This window comes from Lepisma saccharinum, chromosome 14 (assembly GCF_977018435.1).
Source record: "Lepisma saccharinum chromosome 14, izLepSacc3.1, whole genome shotgun sequence".
NCBI classification, from domain to species: domain Eukaryota; kingdom Metazoa; phylum Arthropoda; class Insecta; order Zygentoma; family Lepismatidae; genus Lepisma; species Lepisma saccharinum.
Window position 1 is genome coordinate 14,452,622 of NC_139242.1, and position 21,825 is coordinate 14,474,446.

At 37.4% G+C, this 21,825-nt stretch overlaps 1 protein-coding gene across 2 annotated transcripts in view; it reads left to right on the forward strand.

The window, feature by feature from the left end:
- Tango9 (transport and golgi organization 9) overlaps positions 1 to 21,825 on the forward strand; it is a 95,265-nt gene that overhangs the window by 23,436 nt on the left and 50,004 nt on the right. The window contains exons 1-5 of one of the 2 annotated variants that reach the window (XM_083135162.1): positions 3,957 to 4,099; positions 4,615 to 4,753; positions 8,211 to 8,358; positions 12,360 to 12,513; positions 21,532 to 21,705. In XM_083135162.1, the coding sequence (XP_082991288.1) occupies positions 4,677 to 4,753; positions 8,211 to 8,358; positions 12,360 to 12,513; positions 21,532 to 21,705 (553 nt within the window). In that variant the 5' untranslated portion in view covers positions 3,957 to 4,099; positions 4,615 to 4,676. Of the gene's footprint in view, positions 1 to 3,956; positions 4,100 to 4,614; positions 4,754 to 8,210; positions 8,359 to 12,359; positions 12,514 to 21,531; positions 21,706 to 21,825 lie in introns of those variants that run through there. The other variant, XM_083135163.1, reaches the window with a different exon arrangement.

Here is a 21,825-nt window from a genome sequence, read left to right on the forward strand (position 1 = left end):
GTGTGGAAGTTTATATGTAGGAAAAAAAATGGTTAAGAGTAAATCCCAATTGATTGTTAGAAATTTAAAATATTATAACTCTGACGTGATGCATATTAACTGTTCTTAGTTCGCTGTCAAGGAACGATTTCTCCTAACTAAAAAGGATTCCAGCCTCCGTGGTAGAGTGGTTAACACAGCTTGCTTAAACATCGCCGTGGCATTGTGTTCGTTCGGTGTTCACTGTGAGTGTCCCTTCATCAATTTCATCGCTCATCCTCATCGTCGCGTTTAGCCAAAAGTGGCAGAAAAGCGAAGTAAAATAAACCAAATCAAACATAAATAAGAATCTGAAGGGAAAAATATTCCATTACCAAAAATAAAATATATAAATATACAGTAATTACTTTCTTGACACTGCAGTTTCTTTTGGCAGTGTGTAGCTGTCTGAGGGTCGTATGTTCGAATTAGCCGACCTCAAAATATACGAAGAGTGAACGATTAATGGAAATGGGGATGCACATTTCTATTACTTTAGTAAGCGTTCAGTCGTAAATCCTGTGGACACAGTGTGATTTTCGTGCAAGGAAGGGTTCCTGGGACAACTAGTTGGACGTTTACTTATAACATTACGAGGGTATGGATTTCTCTCAACAAGTGCAACAAATCTTTATGGTCATGAAAATTATTTATACAATTTGTTTGAGTAACGTCGTTTTCTACCTCTTGAAATTAATGGTCACTGGAGATGGAAAGACATACGTGGCAGATTGTAACGTGCTTTGAAGACATCCATGTTATCAATTGGTCTTCATGGCCGAGTGCTTTGCATACAGCTCTATGAAACCGGAGACCCTATGTTCGATTGATTGATTGATTGATTTACTTTATTTTACTTCGCTTCTTGTGCCATTTTTGGCTAAGTTGCAAATATGGGGGAGGCCTCCCCGATGGCGCAGTGGTAGCATCGTCGCCTTGTGATCAAGGGTTCCCGGGTTCGATACCAGGTGGAGAAGCATACTGGTTCGGATCCCACTTTAAACTGTAGGTCCAGTCCCGATTAGCCTTACTGTGCATAAAGTGGACTTCAAACACAAACTCAATCAAATATGGGGATGAGTGACGATATGATGAAATTAATGAATGGACACTCAGAAATCCATGCCCAGGCCAGGATTCGAAGGCGGGACCCCTGGCGTCGTAGCGTGATGTGATAACCACTCTGCCACTGGGGCCGGCATCTATTTTCGAAGCTTGGGTAATATTAAAGAGCTTATTGTGTTTCTTCATTTTTTTCCCGGTCACTCCAACATTCGTTCTTATCGTTGAAAGTAAACAAGAGGGATATATTATGGTCGTAAAAATAGCAAAGTTACCACATGCCTGTTACGTGCCGAAAGAAACGACCTTCTTTGCTCGTTTTCTTTTTATATTTGTTTTAGAGCTAATGACAAAAGAGAGAAAAGAAACGAAAAAATGAGCAACCTATTTTCATTCATGAAGGAAATAAATGGCCAGCTGAGAATCTGATTTCTTGAGAGCTCAAAATGGACAACAAATATTTCTTCCGAGGCCGAATGACCACAGAAAGAAACACTGTGCTAATTCCTTGATGACTCATGGTTAACATTGCTCTGCTGTGTGGTGTTCACGACTGACAACTGTGCAGCTCTTTCTTATCTTGCATAGAGTTTCGGCATTGAAGCTGCAGTGTTTCCAATTCAATATCGGTTTTTGTTTGTAAAAGGTGAGGCCTCAGTGAGGCCTTACTAAAGAATTACACGCTATAAAGATCAGCGGTCGTTTTTTTTTCGTTAGCATTGTTGTTAGGAATTTTTCCTTCTTTGTTTCTTCAAGTGGTCTGTTCGTGATTTTTGATAATTGCATATAGCTTAATGCGAGTTGTTTTTTTTTTCTTTTTCTTTCTTGCATTGTTGATAAACGGTTTATTTTAAACCTACTTGTTCTTCCTCGTACTGGAGCAAACATTTCAGCTGCTTTCATGGTATCACAAGGTCGTGCTCGTGAAATTATTTATTGCGAGTTGTAACATGGTGTAGTTTTCTTGTTAATATGCTCTATGCATTTGTTCCACGTAACATGCCTATATAGTAAACGTACCATTTCAGGCTTTTTCGAAACAGTTAGGAAGAGGCCCAAAGTTCACGAAGAAATTTTTCAGTTCGTTGTTGGGGATAGTGGGGCAGAATGGATTTTATCGAAGACGAAGTTGCTGTGCACTTCGCGTTTTGTCCTGAAGTGGCAGATGGAAGGTACATATTAGGTACATACTGTATTTGGCAGGGGCGCCGACTTGTCAAAATTGTGGGGGGGGGGCTCTGATCACTGAAAACAACTAATGAATGACTCACTCCCTCCCTTTTTTAAGTTTTGGCCTCAGTGTTCGGAATCTCGTAAAAGCTCATGAATTCCTCAAATATATTAAATTTTTTATTTACAGTTCGAATGCAGAATGTCAATTGTTCACGGACGGATATGCCACAAGTTTCGTCAACCATAATAGCAAAAATTCCCGACTTTTAATATCTGCTACCACGGAGCGCAAAACAGATCTCCCTAATATATCATTTATCTCGTTCTGAATGTCATGTGAGAGCCATTTGTAGCCCGAACATCTTCTTTTGAAACTCTTTTTAGTAAAAATGTTAACAATACTCATAATTATATACTTTGTATATAGTAATAAGTCATGTGTTTTGTTGTCTCTGGTCATAGCCCCACCAAAGTTGATGGTTTAGCGGTCTCAGCCCCTTAAGTTGATGTCTAGAACATTTCAAATGTGTATTTAAAGTTAAGTTCATGTGGCACAATTCAGAGTAAACTTTACAAGAGAAGCAAAATAATACATTAGATCCTCTTAAGCAAAATTATTTGGGGGACTCTGCCCCCACATCGTTAACATTGGGGGGCTCTAGCCCCCCCCCCAAGCCCCATGGAGTCGGCGCCTATGATATTAGGTACTATGTAGAATGTACTGTGTATTTTGTACCTCCATTGGTTACATTGTAAAGGCTCAAAAATTGTGTATTTCACTACATAGTTCAATAAGACTGTAATGTGTATCTGAATGTTTCTGTATGACCACTTTCTTGAAGTTTAAGACTTAATATATATCATCATGGACGTCCAGGGGAAAATGAATGTCAGTCTAAAGTTATATATTTCACACGTATATTTTAATTTCAGTCAGTAATTTATGTTAATCAGTGTCGGTGTTGCAGCCCTCCGCTTTTTGATATTTTTGCCCCCGCACTAGTATGCTAAAAACATTATCTACCAATGGGAATTAAATTGTCCTTGCCCCCCCCCCCCCCGCCGTTTTGGCACCTTGTTCCGCCAGTTCTGAAAGGTTGCATGCCTGTTTCATGTTTTCCATATTTTCAGCATTGCACCCCCTAAATTTCTTTCCGCACCCCTAAATGATTAATCCTGGCGCCGCCGCTGCTTTACATGCAAAGAACCGTTTCTGCATGTTATCTTTTTCTTTACCTTTCGCAATCAACAATGTTTTGTGGAAGATGTGCGTTTTTATATTTATTATGACTGAGTAAATACTAGAAAATTAAAGAAAAATGGCTTGACAAGTAATCGGGACATTTTGACGTCCCGAATGAGGTCAGAAAAAAGTCGGGACACGGGCTGAAAAAAAGGGACTGTCCCGACTAAATCGGCACGTCTGGTAGCTTTACCCCTGGCCCCTGCCTGGCTGCGGCCCTGTCATCTGTTATGATAAAGTTTAACAGGCTCGAGATTTTCATCCGAGGTACCCGACATCCCTACTTCGTGCCCCCTTTCCCAGCCTACGCCACCCCACCCCCTTTGCTATGACGATACAACCACAGATGTCTTCTGTGATACACTCATCTTCAGCGTTCGTGCGATTGATAACAAACCCTATGCAAACTTTTTTTCCCGGGGAGATAAGCATATGCTCCTACTACTTCAATCGATTTCCGACTACAGGGAAGTTTATTTACTCACAAGAAGTAGAGTCACTAGTGGTGGCAACACTGTGGACCAGATGATTCACTCGTGTGTTGTCTGTCATTGTCACAAAGGGGAGGTGAAGTATTCTTGCTGTCCTTGCACTTCGCTTACGGTAAATGTATTTCTTAATATCCGAAACATAATTTTCATTGTGTTTTTTTAGAAATGCACGTACGGTAAATAACTTTAGTTGGTTGACTATATTCATGTTCCTTTTATGTGTTTGATAATATTGATTAAAGTATTTTTTGAAAGGGACAATTTCATACACTATATTTCATTTTCGTGGAGATAACTTATTTTCCTAACTTATTATGTGCAAATAGATATTTATACCTGTATAACAACCAGCATTTAGTTTATGCTTCATACAATTTGGATACAATAAATGCATGAGCTTGATAAAATATTTATATATTTTTTTAAAAAAATAGATTGATAGCTAAACTGAAGGAAATAAATTTTCATTTGTTTTACAGCTGTTGTTGAACCATGCTGTAAACAGTGAGAGTTCCCTTATATTTCTGTTTTTCATAATGGATGGGTATCGATCATTATGGTATTCATCATAAATAGTAAAGTCAAATTGAACATAATGGATGAAATGTTTTATTTTCTGTTTTACAGGAATTCACTATTGTGAACTATCTGAGGGCTGTGTATGCTGTTTGTATGACTGAAGCGTAAGGATGGCATGGACTAAATTCCAAATACTCATCACTGTTGTGATGGTTGTGACGGGTTCCATCAATACACTCTCAACAAAGTAATTATCTTTTTTTGCTTTCTTTATGAATTATGGATAATGTACATGGATATGTAAAAACAAAAGTATCCAGTAACAGTTTGTTATATCGGAGACACTTGTCTTCAAATTTACAGGAGAAACTACTTACGGAAATCAGTTTCTGTAGCATTGTCGAAGTTCTTCGAGGTATTTTCTTTCATCTTTCAATCTATTTCAGCCGGAAATGAATTCCCGATGCTTCAATTTATGTTTGCCTAACCTAACTGAACCTAACCTAACCTAACCTGTGAATGGTCCGTGAGGCAATCCGGAAATGGTTTTGGGGGCTATTCGTGGATGGTTATACGATCCTAAATGGTGTTTGGGGCTATGCGTGAATGATTTTTGGGGCTATCCGTGAATGGTTTGTGGGGCTCGCACCATGACGTGTGTTCCAATTTTAAAGTGTATCCGATATAATAAACTGATAACAAGTATTCTGATTCTTATTGAAACAACATTTAAGTTTTTATTTTTTTTCATTTAAAATTTAATTTAACCTTTAAAAGAAAGAGCACCTTTTTAGCACCATTCCATGGTAGGGCTTCACACATTTTTAGTCTTGGCCGTAGTGAAGATTGTGTGATCAGCACCATGCTTTAGCCATCTGCACAATGAACATCCATGAGCATGGGTTGGAAAATGTCCTGCATAATGAACCTAGTCACATATTACAAACCACGTATGGTTTGTGAAGATTTTGTTATTTATGAACGTTTGCAGTTATTTTTAGCTCATGAAAATGTCTTACTGTGAAGTAAAGTAAGCCTGTTACCTTAGCATATTACTTTATGGTGAAGCAGAACAGCCCAAAAGCTTCATGCAAGTGAATATAGCACCCAAAACGACATTCCACAACAGTAGCTATAATTGTACATAGGTTAGGATTAACCATGCCAAATCATGCAAAAATAACCCAACTGCTTGAAATCTGTACGAACTCGACTGTACATGTTTCTCGCTTAACTCCCAGTCCCCTTTACACTAATCATACAAGCAATGCAAAGTAAAAATAATATCTAAATAAGAAGCGCGAGTGAAAAATAATAATTGTAATAATAATAATAATAATGTAAACAATGCTGATCAAAGCTTGACCATGAAAGTACGTGATAAAGAATACGTACAAAATGCTGACAATTGTTTCCTTGAATAAATACAGAAACTTAGCGTGTGAAGCTGAAAAAAATTACGCCACAGAATACATGCACTCAGAATTGCATGTGTGGATAAATGAGGCCCTATGGGCGATCATATAATAAAGGTCACTCACCTCGCCACAATCAGCTGAAACTGCAACTGCATAGAATTACTGATGAGATACAGTTTTGGCAGGCAGGATGAAAACAAAGGAAGAATATTGTACTGAATCAGCTCTAATGCTGCAACTGCCTACGAGCACTGGTCATGACACAGTTTTGGCAGAAGAAATAAATAAATGAAACAAACGCACGAACACAGGAAGGTTTGAATTGCTCGCTCAGGAAATATATTTTCTTTTTGCTTCACATTGGAAAGTACATGCAGTAAAAAATAATAATAATAATAAAACAAATAAAGGAAAAGAAAAGTAATCACTTTATAAAACATGGTCACTTTCGCCTATTAAGTCCCGTCATAAATATATGCTTTATGTTCCCCACAAACCCTCGCAATTTTTGTTTATCACTCCCCCTTCACAAAAAAATTAGAAAGAAAAGAAAGAGCCTATTCTTACAGGCTGTTGCCTTAAAAATAAAAAAAAGTGTCACTTATCAAACCAGGACTCCCTCATCTCCATGAATCACCTTCTCTAAATCGATCTCCCATTCCCAACGTCCCCTCTCATGAAGCAGCCAAAGATGCCACAGGACAAAATGACCAGTATTGGATCTCGTGAAGGATGTTGACACCAATGTGGATGTTAGTGCATAGTGAAGTGATACACAGTGATAACACACTAAGGAATTTAGGTATACAAAGGAAAAAGTGCAAGGAATACTGAAACAATGAATCAAAATTCAGAGAAGTGAAATACCGAACGGAAAAAAAATAAATGAATAAATAAGCTACCTAGAATGCCTAGGAACAATTAAAATATGCTGGAGTATTACCACCACATGCAAATAATATTTAAATGTGAAATTAAAACAAGAGTTAAAAAAAGAAGACAGTGCATGCTAAAACAAAGAAAGAAGAGATGAGACATAATTTGTGTCATAATTTAAAGAGGTAATATGTGAAATACTAAGAAAAAAACTGTAAATGGAATGCTTACAAGTTTACTATTTTTTCAACCCGTGAAGGTACAGTTATGCATATGACGAAGTAATTAGTTGTTTATAGTTTTTCTTTTTTCTTGTAAACACTCATAATCATGTAACATACAAATTGTGTAAATTAAGAAACCCCACATAATCTTCCTTAAAGCCCAATGTAACCACTCGAAGAGTTGATACTCCAAGGTCAGGGCAATCTGGAGAGAACAAGGGAGACATTGTGAAAACCATAATTTCCAAGCCATTCATCGGAACTCTGTCAGTCGTAACAAATAACATTCCACTGCAAGATCAGCAGTGATGTAGGAAACGCACAACATTCCTAATCAGGTCCGATGACTGAAATAAACAAGTAATCAACTGCTGACCCGGAACGATTAATAAGCAAAACATCACGGCATCAAAGATGAATATATATAGTTGCTAAGAATCCAAGAACCACGAGAGGCCGTGACAGCAAGTGTCGTGAGAGAGACAGGGCAACCGCCAAGCATTACCATTGCCGCCTGAGAATCACGCCGAAGCCGTGGGTCCAATGTTCCATCTATCCTCTGACTTGAAGCAAGCGTTCACCCATCGATCCCTGTCAGTAATCTAAAACAAAACATGGTGAACGCACCATGGTGGAGTTCCCGGTGTTACAGTAGCTTTGTACATGATCGTACATGCTATGCAAGATTTTATGTGCGGCACTGTACAATGCAGTATTTTCTCATACAATCACCCCCAAATTAACTGCATAGTAACTAAGCCCAATATTCTCAACAACAGCGACGAGTACTAACTGAGGTGTCATCGTGGCAATCTTGGCATGACTATTTTTTTGTTTCTTTGTGAGTGTTCATCACTCATCCTCATCTTAGTGATTATTCAAACGTGGCAGAAAAGTGAAGTAAAATAAACCAAATCAATCATTCACAACAAGCAATCCCTTCATAAATGTTGCACAATTATGAATTTTCTTTCAGGGGACATGAACACCAAGCTTGTTAATGTATTGTACCTTTTTATTGTAAAGTTAAGAAAATTATGCTATCAGAATGACACTATGGAGCCACATAGTGGTTCAGATCCCACTTTAAAACTGAAGGTCCGATCCCGATTAGTCTTACTGTGCATAAAGTGAACTTGAAACACCAAATCAATCAACCAACAGAACGCCATTATTTTATTTGCAGATGGGCAGATCAAATGGAATCTGAAAGCAGGGATGGAGAAAAGAGACATTTTGTTCATCCATTTCTTCAAGCCTGTGGAATGTTTGTGGGGGAAATGCTGTGTTTACTTGCATTTAAGCTGTTTTATTGTTACTTCAGGATGAAGCAGGTAATAATATGTTTAGTATTTTCCTGTTAATATGAAACTGTGTATTAATAATTGGGTAATATTTTTTACTAATAATTAGGTAATGTTATAGTAGAGTGAAGAATGGTAAGTGGTGCATGTGTGTTTTTTTTTTTGCCTAAACATGTAAATATCCCCAACATCAAACTTAATTGAGGCATCCAATGAGAGAGGGATGCCACAAAATGTGAAGAAAATAGTTGATTGTCATTTTCCTCCTCTTATTGTCATTCCTTGCTTCTGCTGAGAGTTACAAGTATGTGGCATAGCTCCCATGGTCGTCATACCAGGTTTTCTGTATTGTGAACTTCACTGCTCAGTGCATGTCCAGTGAGAAATACTTCCTTTTTTGTAAACCATAAAAACATTTTATGCATTTGTATAGTCACTGCTTGAAATGCTGGGGGCAGGTTGTAGGGGGATGTTATCTCCCCAGTCAAGAAAATGAAACATCAACGCTGCCATTAGGGGTGTGTGGCGCATGCCACCGCACGGGACCTCACACTTCTGAGATATTTGTATCATTTTATTGCATATTTTATTCACATTCATTTCTTGTGCAAATCTGATCACATTAGAACAGACGTAAGGAAAGACACGTACATTAATGATACAACTCTATTTGTAATTAGCTTACATACTATAGAATAAGGAAAGGAAAGTTTCAAATGTTAACCGCACGCTTGCTGTGAAAGGAAAATTTCCTGCCGAATTTCTTGTTTTTGACGTACCCAAACCTTCTACCGATTACCTTCTTCGAGAGGGTACAGCACCATCTTGTTTCTTGGTGTGGAGGCCAAGATACACCAAATTTGAGGGTGTGTTACCTCCCACTCTATTTCCTAAACTGAGAAAAGATTACGAGAGGGTAGACCAAGGTGGCAGACCTTGGTGCAGACTGTGTCAGAGCCACTTTGGTGTATTTCTATTGGTATGGAACAAAATTGAAATTAAGAACTGGAGATACTCTTATTTTTGTTTCCTCAAAACCCAGAGGAGGAACGTTTGCAGATTTTCTTGGATTTTACCACTTGCCAACAAGTTTCAAGTCATAATTGTTTGAACCAATAGTGTGTGCAGCTTCCATTCAAGTATTAGATTTGCACGTTATGTTAAATAAATTAAAAATCAGATAATAACCGTATACCGAAATGAGCATCTCTTGTTTGAAATAAATCAAGACTTCTTTTTAGAACTAACATATATTTTTTTAAAATGTAAAAACTACTCCTCCAGGGGCTGATGGGGAATCCTCTCTAATTTCTGCATCCCCCTCTGCTAATTATTTTGGGGCTACTTACTATATATGTAATTTATATAAATATACCGATTCTTCAGGAGCGGTGACTGAAATTTCCCTACCCCCACTTTTCCAAATCCATATTCTCTCATCATAGTTATGTGACGTAAAAATTCAATTTCGGTTATGTGAATGACCACTTTTTTACACAAAAGGAGCAAGATAAATTATACATGAGAAGTAATCTAGATTGTTTTCTCTTCATTATATTTGTGTTCTCTAGAGGAAATTCCTTCTACCATACCATACTATATGAAATGTTCATGCTTTCGCGGAGTAATTAGCAGAAACTATGATGCCAGGGTTCCTGGGTTAGAATCCCAGAGGGCATAGGTGTACTTCATGAGTGTCCCTTCATCAATTTGCATTATATCATCACTCATCCTCAGTCTTTATTAGCCAAAAGTGGCAGAAAAGCAAAGTAAAATAAACCAAATCAAACCAAACCAAATGTTCACACTTTAAGAATACCAATGTGTAAAGATCAGCACTCGAAGTGGAAATTGTTAGTAGAGGGTGTTGTTTGGGGATAGCTGAGGCGATGCTTGGCATAAAATCTCCAAGCTGGTTGGAATACCAACTCGCCACTTAAGTAACACACATGCATTTATAATCGGATGTGGATATACATGTACCCAGGGTTTCGCTGTGAAACACAAACAAACTTTCTAAGGCATGTAGAAGACATGATTGTAAACTATTTTTCTTGATAATGTTTTGTTCCTTGAGGTCTCATTTCACCTCTACAAATCCCAAAGAAACAACATTTTTACCCTGTATGCTTGCAGCCATGCATCACATTCGTCAAATGGTTGCCACTAGCATTTTCTTTCTGTAAGATTGATTGATTAGTATGCTTTATTTTACTTCGCTTTTGTGACACTTTTGACTAATTTATGAAGATGGGGATGAGTGATGATATGATGAAATTGATGAATGGACATTCACAAACATCCATTCCCAGGCCGGGATTCGAAACTGGGAACCCGGCATCGTAGCGTGATGTGCTAACCACTTAGCTTTCTTTCTGTAAGATAATGACAAAATCTTAAGTATGCAACGGACAAATAGGGAAGCATCGCCATCAGAATATTAATGTCTTGGAATAAAAGTCTAATGCAAGGGTATTAAATATAAGCAGCAATGCATGATTTGAGCAAAAGGATTAAAATCAGGAATTTCATCCTATCCGCTTCTCTGCTAGCATGATCTCGCTTCCATAGAGTAATATTTTAGTAACATTTTAGTGATTGTAACACAGACATTGTATAGGTAGTTAAGCACCGTGGTGGCAGATTGAAAACAGCTTCCATGTGCAACAACATGGACTGGATTGACAAGTTTATCCAAAGTGACAGGAGGATAACTGTACGGCTATGCAGGACATCATAAAGACTATTGGTTACCACAAGCACAATGTCATTTTGCACCATGACACTGCCAGTCCCCCACACAGTACAGGAAATTGGAAAGATGGGCTGGGAGCTAATGCCCCACCCTCCCTACAACCCAGACCTAGCCCCATCTGACTTTCACTTGTTTGTTCCATTGAAGAACAGCATTTGGTTTACCAAGTTTGACAAGGATGACAAAATGAAGGATGAGGTTCGCTGCTGGTTACGTCGTGCCAAAACAGACTTTTACATGGGTGGCATTTTCCAGCTGCCGTTGTACTGGCCCAAATGTGTTGACCAATCTGCATGTTACGTGGAAAAGTAATAAGAAGATCCAAATTATGTATTACCATAGGTAGAATAAAAACAGTGGATTCTGACTTCAAGTAATATCACTTGGCTTATTACTTTCAGAACATACCTTTGTTGTACAACAGCTTAAAGCTTAGGTACTTAATTCTGCATAACTTACATGAAGGTAAGAATTGGATTAGGGTGAATCAGTTTTGCATTGGCAGTATGTTTTAGTATTCAACAGGTGAAACTATCAATATTTTTGTTATTTCATAAATATTCAATTTTTCTACTCTTGAACATTAATTTTCTTGGTAGAATAGCTGTTTTCATACAAATTTTAACACACTTAACTAGAAGTAAGCTACATGTAATGTATCCGCCCTATGAATTTTATATTCTTTCATCATATTTTAACACATTCATGCAATAAAAATAATTATAATTATTAACAACCATATTCTTATTATTTAAATTTATTCATAGTAATAATATATGGGGTGGCTACTCACAACGAATTTCTTGAATTCCAGGATTGATTTATGGGTGAATTATTGGCTCTGTGAATTTTTCTCCATAGATGTGAAAAATTGCAGCTGTTATTAATCCAAACCTCATTGAATCCATACGTATTTATAAATGCCCTGTGGCATGTTTTTACAGTTTAGCTTTTAATCGAGGAAGGAAAATAAAGCTGTAGTGAAAAAAAAACAACTAATCTTTCAGTCCCTATACTTTATTAATGTTCTTTGCAGAATAATCTATCTGGCAGACATAGCAAGTCATGGGAAGGTGCCGAACCTAACATTTTTGGAGCTTGTAAACTACGACTTCCTTTATGATCGAAATTTATTTTCATTTAACCTAACCTTTGTTCTCTATTATTAAATTAGCTTCTCTAGCTTAATGTCACTCGACTAATACAATTTTTAGTGAGGTAACATTTCTTCTGTTCAAACTTTCTTTTGAAATATTAATATTATTAATTTTTTCAGGATGGGATGCAGGCAGAGTGGCACATTTTGTCTGGGAACCAGAATTTCAGCCCATTTATTTTCCTACCTGCAGCAATATGTGATATGACAGGCACCTCTATTATGTATGTGGGATTGACATTAACGTATGCATCATCTTTTCAAATGTTACGAGGTATGTAGACTTTAGATGTGTTAAACATTGTGTATTTTCAGTATGGATGGAATTTAACTAATGTATTTGCCTGCATGTAAGACTTTAGAAATAGTTCTGAAAGACAGGGTGCATCTTATGTGCTGATGCTCAGTTTTTTATTACCTTCATTTCTGGAAATTTTCTCTGTTCTGAGTTTGACGATTTCTTTCTTGCTTCCTTGCCGCATGTGACAAGGAAGATTAAAATATGTTATTTCCTAGTTAGATTAGGTAGTTTTTCTTGTATGTGAGCATTGCTTGCGTTATAGAATTATTTTCCTGTAGTTAGTTAACAAAAAACATCAAGAGACTTTGTGAAAACAATGATGAATTTGAATTACCTGATGATATTTGGGATTCATAATTTAAAAAAAATCTAAAATTAAAATAAAACAGACTGTTTTTTCACAGTTAAGTTGCTATATTACAACAATGTAACATTGACAACATCCATTATATAACGGATTCTTTTTGTTTAAAAAATTACTAACCATTGTTATAACTGTATCTTTAGTCAAAATGAAAATAAATGTCTGATGAAAGGAGCGTGTGCTCTCCTGGAACATCACAAAGAAATTTTTTTTTTCTTATGCTTGTAATAACCGTAAACTACAGGAAAATAATTAGATTAGGTAAGTTATATGTTAAAAGTACACTCGCATGTTACTTTATATTTAAAATACTGTAATTTAATTATAATATTCAGTGATATAGCTGCCTTCTCAAAAATGTGCACAAAAACAGCATGGCAAATATGGTAATTCTTTCTTTACTTCTATTTTGGTTATTTTACATTGCTCTTTTCTACATCTTCTGTTAATTCCAACAATATGGATGAATGATGAATGGATGATTGAACAATTCATTGATACACCTATGCTTTAAGGCTTGGTTGGACCTTTGGCCAATGCCAGTGATGTAATTTCCGAAATTTCTTGTCCTTTTCAACAACTGCTATAATATTCCATGTTCTGAAAAATTACATCTGCTGAGAATTTCTTCTAAAACTTTCACATGAATCTTGGTTTTGTATACTTTTGCTGTTGTCTAGATATTCGCAATAGTTTAACCTTTTGGAGCCCAAGGCCATTTTCACAAGTAACCAACCCCCTTGGTGCCAGAGCCAATTTTGAGCAAAATGCAGAATTTCAATTAAATGAGTGTAGATCGTAGGCTAATTGCCCTAGAGAGATTAATGATATACCGTTGTACGCGGAATGAACCAGAAATTCAGACTATATAAAATTTGCAAATTCGGCATATATGTGGCAGGGGGGGAGGGGAGAACCCCCAAAATTCCAAAATTTCGGTGGAAAATGGAGATTTCCCCCCTCCCCCCAAGAAAAAAGTACATGACAGTGTCGACATGCACATGGAAATTATCGCTGGCATGTAAGGAACACAAAAATATTTGCGTTATTATTGTATGATCATTGTAACGTGAATTGTACCCCCAAAAGGAATGGTCAGCACACCACTGATTCAAGCTTCAAAATGCAGCATTACCTTGAAATGACTGTAGCTCAAAGGCTAATTGCCCTAGAGAGATGAATGATATACCGTTGTACGCGGAATGGATCACATATTCAGACAATATAAAATTTATGTGCTTTCGGCGTATATATGGAGGGGGGAATCTCCCAAAAAATCATTTTTTTAAAAAAATGGGGTTCCCCGCCCCACCTCGAAAAAAGACATGAAAAGGTCAACATGCACATAGAAATTATCGCTGGCATCTAAGAAACAGAAGTCGCAACCTTTCTATTCTTAGCTTTTTTGTTTATATGTATTTGTAACATTTTAGTGAGAAATGTAACGTGTGTACAAGAGTGTGTATGTGTAATTAGACTATAGTATTGCTTTTTGTTATTTTTAAATATATACAAGATGCCATTTTAATGGTGTCCACGGATCACAGAAATGTATAGAGGACGTCAAAACAAACAACTTTCCTCAGTAACATGTGAGTCGTTTAGGCACGACAAACGTTTAGAAACATTCTGTTTTGTCACCTGTATGTTGGCAACCCAACACAACATTTGATCTCGGCTGTGACATATCTTCCTGTCATCAAATATTTACAAATTGTGCAGCAGGATGAGCGTTGCATCTGCGGGTACAGATAAACAAACTTCCTTCGAATGCAGTTTCCAGGGGTGAGGGAAACGCATTGCTTTAGAACAAGAAAGCCAGCCTTCCTTTGTCGGCAAAATTTTTCCCTTGAAAAAAGATGCAAAAAAGAAGTTTCCTTTTTCCCGCCATTTTCATGAAAAAAAAACGTTCAACAATCATTTCTGTTAAATACATGTGTTAAGAACAATATGAAAAAAGAAAATCAGAATTCTAGTCATAAATAGCGAAGTTATAATGTAAAAACTACGACCTTGACAAAGCATCTCGATCGAGACGATCGGGCACCTGAGGATTACCTAAGAGCGTCTCGATCGAGACGATCGGGCACCAAAAGGTTAATGGGCTTATGTAGCGATGAAACTATTCTGAATATGCTACCAACAGATTCATGTGAATGCTGTATAAAGAATTCTAAGCAGATATAATTTTTCAAAGTTTGGAGTATATATGTACAGTGAAATGTTAATTTTTCATTTTTCAACTGACCAAGCTGTAAAAAACTTAAAATGTGGGAAAATGTAAAATCGAGGACCATCCAGATCGAATGTAAAATCCAGGAACGTAAAATGTGGTGTCCACTATAGTAGTTTTTCAGAAGAGAGAAAATTTCAGAAACATATTGGCTGGCATAGGCCAAAGGTTCAGCCGAACCTTAACTACAATTCAAACCTGAGATCTCTGGCTTCGTAGTATATTGTGCTGACCACTCTTCCATGGAAGTCTTTGAAATTTAATTACCCTCTATATCAATAGGTACATATTATCCATATTTCTGTGTAAAATCTTGTACTGAGCAAAAGGTGTGGCATATGTTGTCATGTAGAGGAGATTTTGATCTAGTGCAGGTCTCCTTGATGGCATAGTGGTAATGGATCAAGGGATCAAGGGATCCCAGGTTTGATGCCAGTGGAAGTACATAGTTGTTCAGATCCAACTTTAAACTGTAGGTCCAGTCCTAATTAGTCTACATGTGCATTAACCGTTACAGTCCCGTGGTGCTTATGCAGTTTTTACCTGTCCCAGGCCATTTAAACGAGTTTTGTAAGACTTTAGCAAAAATCTTTATAGCTTCCTTCCTATGGCAGATAATTTAGTGAAACAAGAAACATTTTACTAAGAATAAAATGTACTTTGACATAGAAAAGACAAAGTGTTGCTACCTGTATGTATTTATTATTTGTGGCTTCAAATGTGAAAATTGAAAAGAAAAGAAAAGACAAAATTTTGCCCCTCCCTGTTGAGACATGGGACAGGAACAAATTCTATGTCCTATTTGCAACCGCATGTCTACATTATAATTCAATATTTGTTTTGGTCCTAATGTCTTTTGCTATAGGAAGAAAAGAAAAAAAAGTGCATGAGTTTTTTCGATAAGAGTTACACTTACAATGAAGTGCATGAGTTATTTTCGACAAGGGTTGGCTACATGCACAATGAAGTGCATGAGTTATTTTTAACCCCGAATCCTACCTCTTACCCCTCCCCCTTTCATTTTCCTTCTGAAGAAGGAATGGTTGTCTTCTGAAGCAAGCATTGTGCAAAGTCCATTTCACCCGCTGAAAAGTTATCGCCGCAAACACTTTTGACAACATTGCCCCCTCCCCCTCCGACCATGACCTGCTTTGGCATGTTGGGAAGGAAAACAATAGACAAACGAGAAATCACTTTCCTGCAAGGCATGAGATTGTAATCAACCATTGTAAACAAGCATTTACAAAGGTGCCAACTCATTTGTGTAAGCTTCGTCATTCGATGCCTCTTTTTACTGCGCCGACAAAGAGGAGGTGTAAATTTAGCAGCTGCTACTGACATCATTAGGGAGTTGAAGATGCATAACACAGATGCCCAGCCCTTGCAAACTTCTCGAAACAAGAAATTCTATCCACTCTACAAATTCATGACCTTTCTCTTCGCCGTCAACTCTCAGATTTAACACTACTCTTCAGAATCATTAATGGACAACTTTTCACCAGCGAACTCATGCCACTTCTTAATATCAGAATCCCACGTCCCAACAGTAAATGCAACAACTTCTTTTACATTAAATCTTCAAGGCTATCCTTAGAACAAAGATCACTTCTCTACAGGCTACAAACCATTTACAACTCATTAAAAGATGCTCTGGGCTTCCATTTATCAAAGCAGACTTACAGAACGGCATGCATAAAGCAGCTGAAGTATAAATAATATTATTTTTGCCCTAGTTGTTATTATTCTTGTTATATATGTATATGTGTGTGTATGTGTCCATCTTATTATTTTGTTTATTTCTTTTCCGGTTGATATCCTGATGTAAAATGGATTTTTCTGTATTCAGGACTTTTCAAATAAATAAATAAATAAATATCAGCTCTTGGTTTCAAGTTCTACACACTTTGAGTCATGAGCATAGAAAATGAACAGGGTTGCAAGGGGATGAAAAAAGGTTGTTCCCTTGATCAGCACATGATCGATTGGGACTTGAAAGATTAAGTGGACTTAAAACAATACTCAAACTCTTATCTAATGTGCCTGATCGACAATATAAAAATATATATATATACTCTACTATTCATAACTACTATGGACAAACAATGGATTGCCAGTGTTGATTGGAAGCACATGGTCATTCACACTATGAGGCATAATATTATATTAACCAGATAATAGTAAAATTTTAGTGAGTTGATTTGCAGGTTAATCCTTTGTTGGTTATGTGAGAAAAATTATGTTGTTGGTAGCACACTGTACCAGAGACCAGGTTCTTAAAATATATTCAATTCGAGGTCTGAAAAGCCAAACCGTAAATTATTACTATTAAATCTTTTTTTGCCAGCAAATGAAATTGTATAAAAGTATGAAATGTTCAACTTAGTTAATAAAATGAATACTGGACAAAATAAGTAATATTCCACATAATGAAACTTTCAATGTTACATGTTTGACCTTAAAATTGGAAAAATGACTTTTTTTTTTAGTTTTAAGTCCACTTTATCTACAGAAAGGCTAATCAGGACTGGACCTCCAATTTATAGTGCAATCCGAAGCACCATGTGCTTCTACCGGGTGTCAAACCCAGGACCACTTGATTACCAGGTAAAGATGTTACCACTGTGTCAGTGGGAAGGCAATTAAAAAAAAATAGTTTCTTTTGCAAATAAAGTAACTGGTGATTGAAAGTCTTTTTCGTTTTTCACGGCAGTCGTACAAATGTTACGCTGATGGGTCTAAATGGTCATCTGAATCAAACTGTTCATCTATTGTCACTTTCCCTCGGAATTTCCAGGAAATTCTTAACCACTCTTCTTCCCTTATGTCCAGCTTATTATACCAACTGTTAAGATTCGCAGTTTAATAGAAATCACAAATACATAAATGAAAAGAAATACTCTTGGTTAGTCACGCACGGAATGGCAGACTGGGTTTGCAGTAAAAACTAGGATCATCGTTAGTTGCTCATGGACTCTGAGACCAGGGCTTCGACGAATCACCTTCCCTAGTGGCTCGAAGATGAATTGACACTGAAAACAAAATTGTGGGGTAAAGAAGGAAGGTCAGAAACTCTGTTAGATTGAGAGAGGGTTTTTACAAAACAATTATTGATAAATGGTGGCATTAAATCCACACACCCAGAAATAAAGACCGTGTGCAACCAATGCTGGACTAAGTGCAGAAAGCATGGAAATTGACTATATACACACATTTTCCACTGATACACGTTTCTTGCACTTGATGAATGAAAGGACGTCACAGTTCTACTGAGACATTTAACCAATGCGAACAAAGTAAATGCGTGTGCAAGCTTCAGTGTTTATCTGCAAGCAGCAAGTCAGTCTACGTGTGGAATGCAAGTGTGCAGAATGGAAGGTTGTAGCAGTGCAATGTCACTGAAAGTAAACCGTTATTGGAAGGAGTATATACTGGCCCCCTTCCAAGCACAGTGGTAAAACAATGGATTATCGTGAATAAGTTCAACCAGGTCAATCTGGAACAGTTTTCGATTTTTCAAGAGCTAATGTCACTCTCGTCTTCAGGGTGGAAGTGCAGACCATTGGGACAGAATTATCAAAGCAGCAATAGCCATCCATGGGGAAAAGGAAAATCTGAATTGCGACACAGGTCTCAAACTCGATCTGGCCTGGCTAGCGATAGTCAGCTGGCAGCAGGGATGCAGCAGACACAGCTCCCGATTGGTCTGCCATCTACACCGGGAAAATTCACTCACAAAATGTACTCGGCAGAGGACTCCACAGAAATAACTATTCGTGTTCTTCACAACATATGTATAATGGCCATTCAAAGAAGCCCAAGTATAAATGCTACCATTCGTCAATGTTTAGAGTTAAAACAATTCACCAAACCTATGTGCATGCCCTTCAACCATGGCACACGAAAGAATAGAATACAAGCTGCAGTAAATTTATGAGAACCACCTGGCAGGTGACAAATGTCAGTTTGTTGTGGTGTTGGATGAGGCATATATTTATCTTTCAGACTGGCAAAGTCAATGTGGGGCAAAGGTCTGTTGTGACTGTTCACCACTGAAACGAAAGTTGTCCTGAAATCTTGTTTTGAGTCCACTTTATGCACAGAAAGGCTAATCGGGACTGGACCTACAGTTTAAAGTGGAATCGAAACCACTATGTGCCTCAATCGGGTTTGGAACCTGGGACCCCTTAATTCAAAGGTGAGGACGATACCACTGTGCCATCGGAGAGGCCTAGGAAAGTTTTCCGATCCGAAGAGGTTCATGCGTGTTCTTGTACTCAATTATTCAGGGAAGTCTGTGATTTATAAGGTTGCCCACAATGCAAAGATGAATGCCACGTATTTCCAGAAGAACAATGTGACACCCATTTTTTGTGAGGAGAGACTACATATGTATGGACAGGACTCATCATTCGTTCACATTCACATGGATAAGGCATCAAGTCATACAACAAGATCCATCATCAGGTTTTACCAACGAATGGAACAGGACACATCAATTCATGTTATACCCTTTACAGACATACCAGTAAAGAGTTCTGATTTGAGAGCCATGGAGTTTTTGCACATTTGGTCTCCTCAGTGACTTGCACACTGCCAATCTTTGGAAAGTTTGTACAGAGAAATGAAATAGAATACCCATGGCCCATCTTCAGCAGTGTCTTCTCCAGTGAATGTTGCGGTGTAGAGTAATGGACTACAATGCTGGTGGTCCCATTGAACACAGTGTGGAGGAAAGACCTCCATTAAGGAATTTAATGTTTCATAATTGCTTGCATATACCCCAATGAACCTCTTGTGTCCTACTTTTGAAACAATACTCCAGTGGTGATTGATATTAACAAAATGGTCTTTGGAAGAACCACACTTGAAGATAGAAAATTGGTAATTGAAAAATTCAAAATCACATGCCAGACATTAACTTCTGAATATATCAGTACTATCTACAGTGCATTCGAAAAGTACCTGCAGTGCCACTGTTACAGTTCCCTGTGTGAGACGTACAATCGCAGTTTGTCAACAATGCCTTTTAAGCACATGACCCATTGAGACATGGGGAAGCGCAGAGAAATGCAGCAACAGAACTTTTGTTGTCTGCTTCTGTTGAAATCAAATGTGTAACACCCACTACAGGCAAACGCACAAAACCGAAGCACGGAATTTCCATGCCAGAAGTCTGCAGGTTATCTTAAAGGTTATTGCCCATTCAGATGCTGAAAATGCATCTGTTCTACGTTGCTCTGCGTCTCAGTGGTTGTTAATCTTTATGCACACAAAGCGAATCACTATGTTGGAAGTATGTTTTGGGTATGTCATATAAAAAATGTGTGGAGAAATGGAGAAGTCAATTTCCCGATGATCAGGCACCAGCTAAAACTGCAATGGATGATTGTTCCAAATTTAGTTTCAATATTTATTTTAGGGATGGCTCGATATGAAATTTTGGCCGATACCGATAAAGTACCGATATAAAATTTACCGATACCGATAACCGATATTCTACTGATCCGATATAAAATTAGAAATTGTCCTTGAAAAACCTGAAAGTTTCATTGACCTCCTTAATAAATTGTTTCAAAGTGACTGCAGTGCAAAAGAAATTGCATATTAAGACATTTACTTTTTTGGAAAGTAGAGCATGGAGATTATCCATAAAAAATACAACAAAATGGCAGAATTTTGCACTAATTTATCAGATATTTATTGATATATCGGATCGGTAAAATAATCGGTAATTTTACCGATAAACCGATACACCGATAGAGTACCGATTAATCGGTCCCATCCCTAATTTATTTTGTGTATTTCAACGTGCGGAAAGTAATTTGCCATCTTGTCAGTGTGTTAACGACCTCAGAGATTGCAGTAGTACTCACATTTAGTTTACAAATTATTTTTTGGTGTATTTCAAGATATGGTTAACAAATGTTTGTATTCATTACGTAACACAGCCCTATGTGCAATTTTCAACCTGACCAGTTATCCACACATGCATGCACGCACTCTCACTCACTCACGCACACATGCATGCACACACTCACTCATTCACTCACGCATGCATGCACACACTCACTCACGCACTCATGCATGCATGCACTCACTCACTCATGCACTCACTCACTCATGCACGCACGCACTCACTCACTCACTCAATTACTCACGCACGCACGCACTGCCGTTGAACAGTGGAACCCCACTTTTATGTTCCTGATTTATACATTCAATCTTCATAGTCCTAATGAAAAAAAAAAGTATACAAATTTTCTCGTTCTTACATTTATTATTATTCATGCATTTTCATTGTCTTCCTCCCTGAAAAAAGTCATATTGAGGTTCCACTTTGCCATACATTTTAATTGGACATATAAATATACTAACTGTATTCTTCTATACTTAGGGTCAGTTATTGTGTTCACTGGCTTACTGTCTGTAGCCTTTCTGAACAGAACGCTCAAGTGGAGGGAATGGATTGGGATCGTCATTGTTATAGCGGGCCTTGTGATTGTAGGCCTTTCGGACATACTTAACTCTAATGATGACACTCATCTTGGCCAAAACAATATCATAACAGGTAGGTGTGCATTCATCTAAACTTTTATATTTTAATGATGTATTGTCTATATAAATCCCATATTATTCCCAGCTGGAAATTTTTATTGTTTTCAGTATGTTTCTATATAAAAACACTACT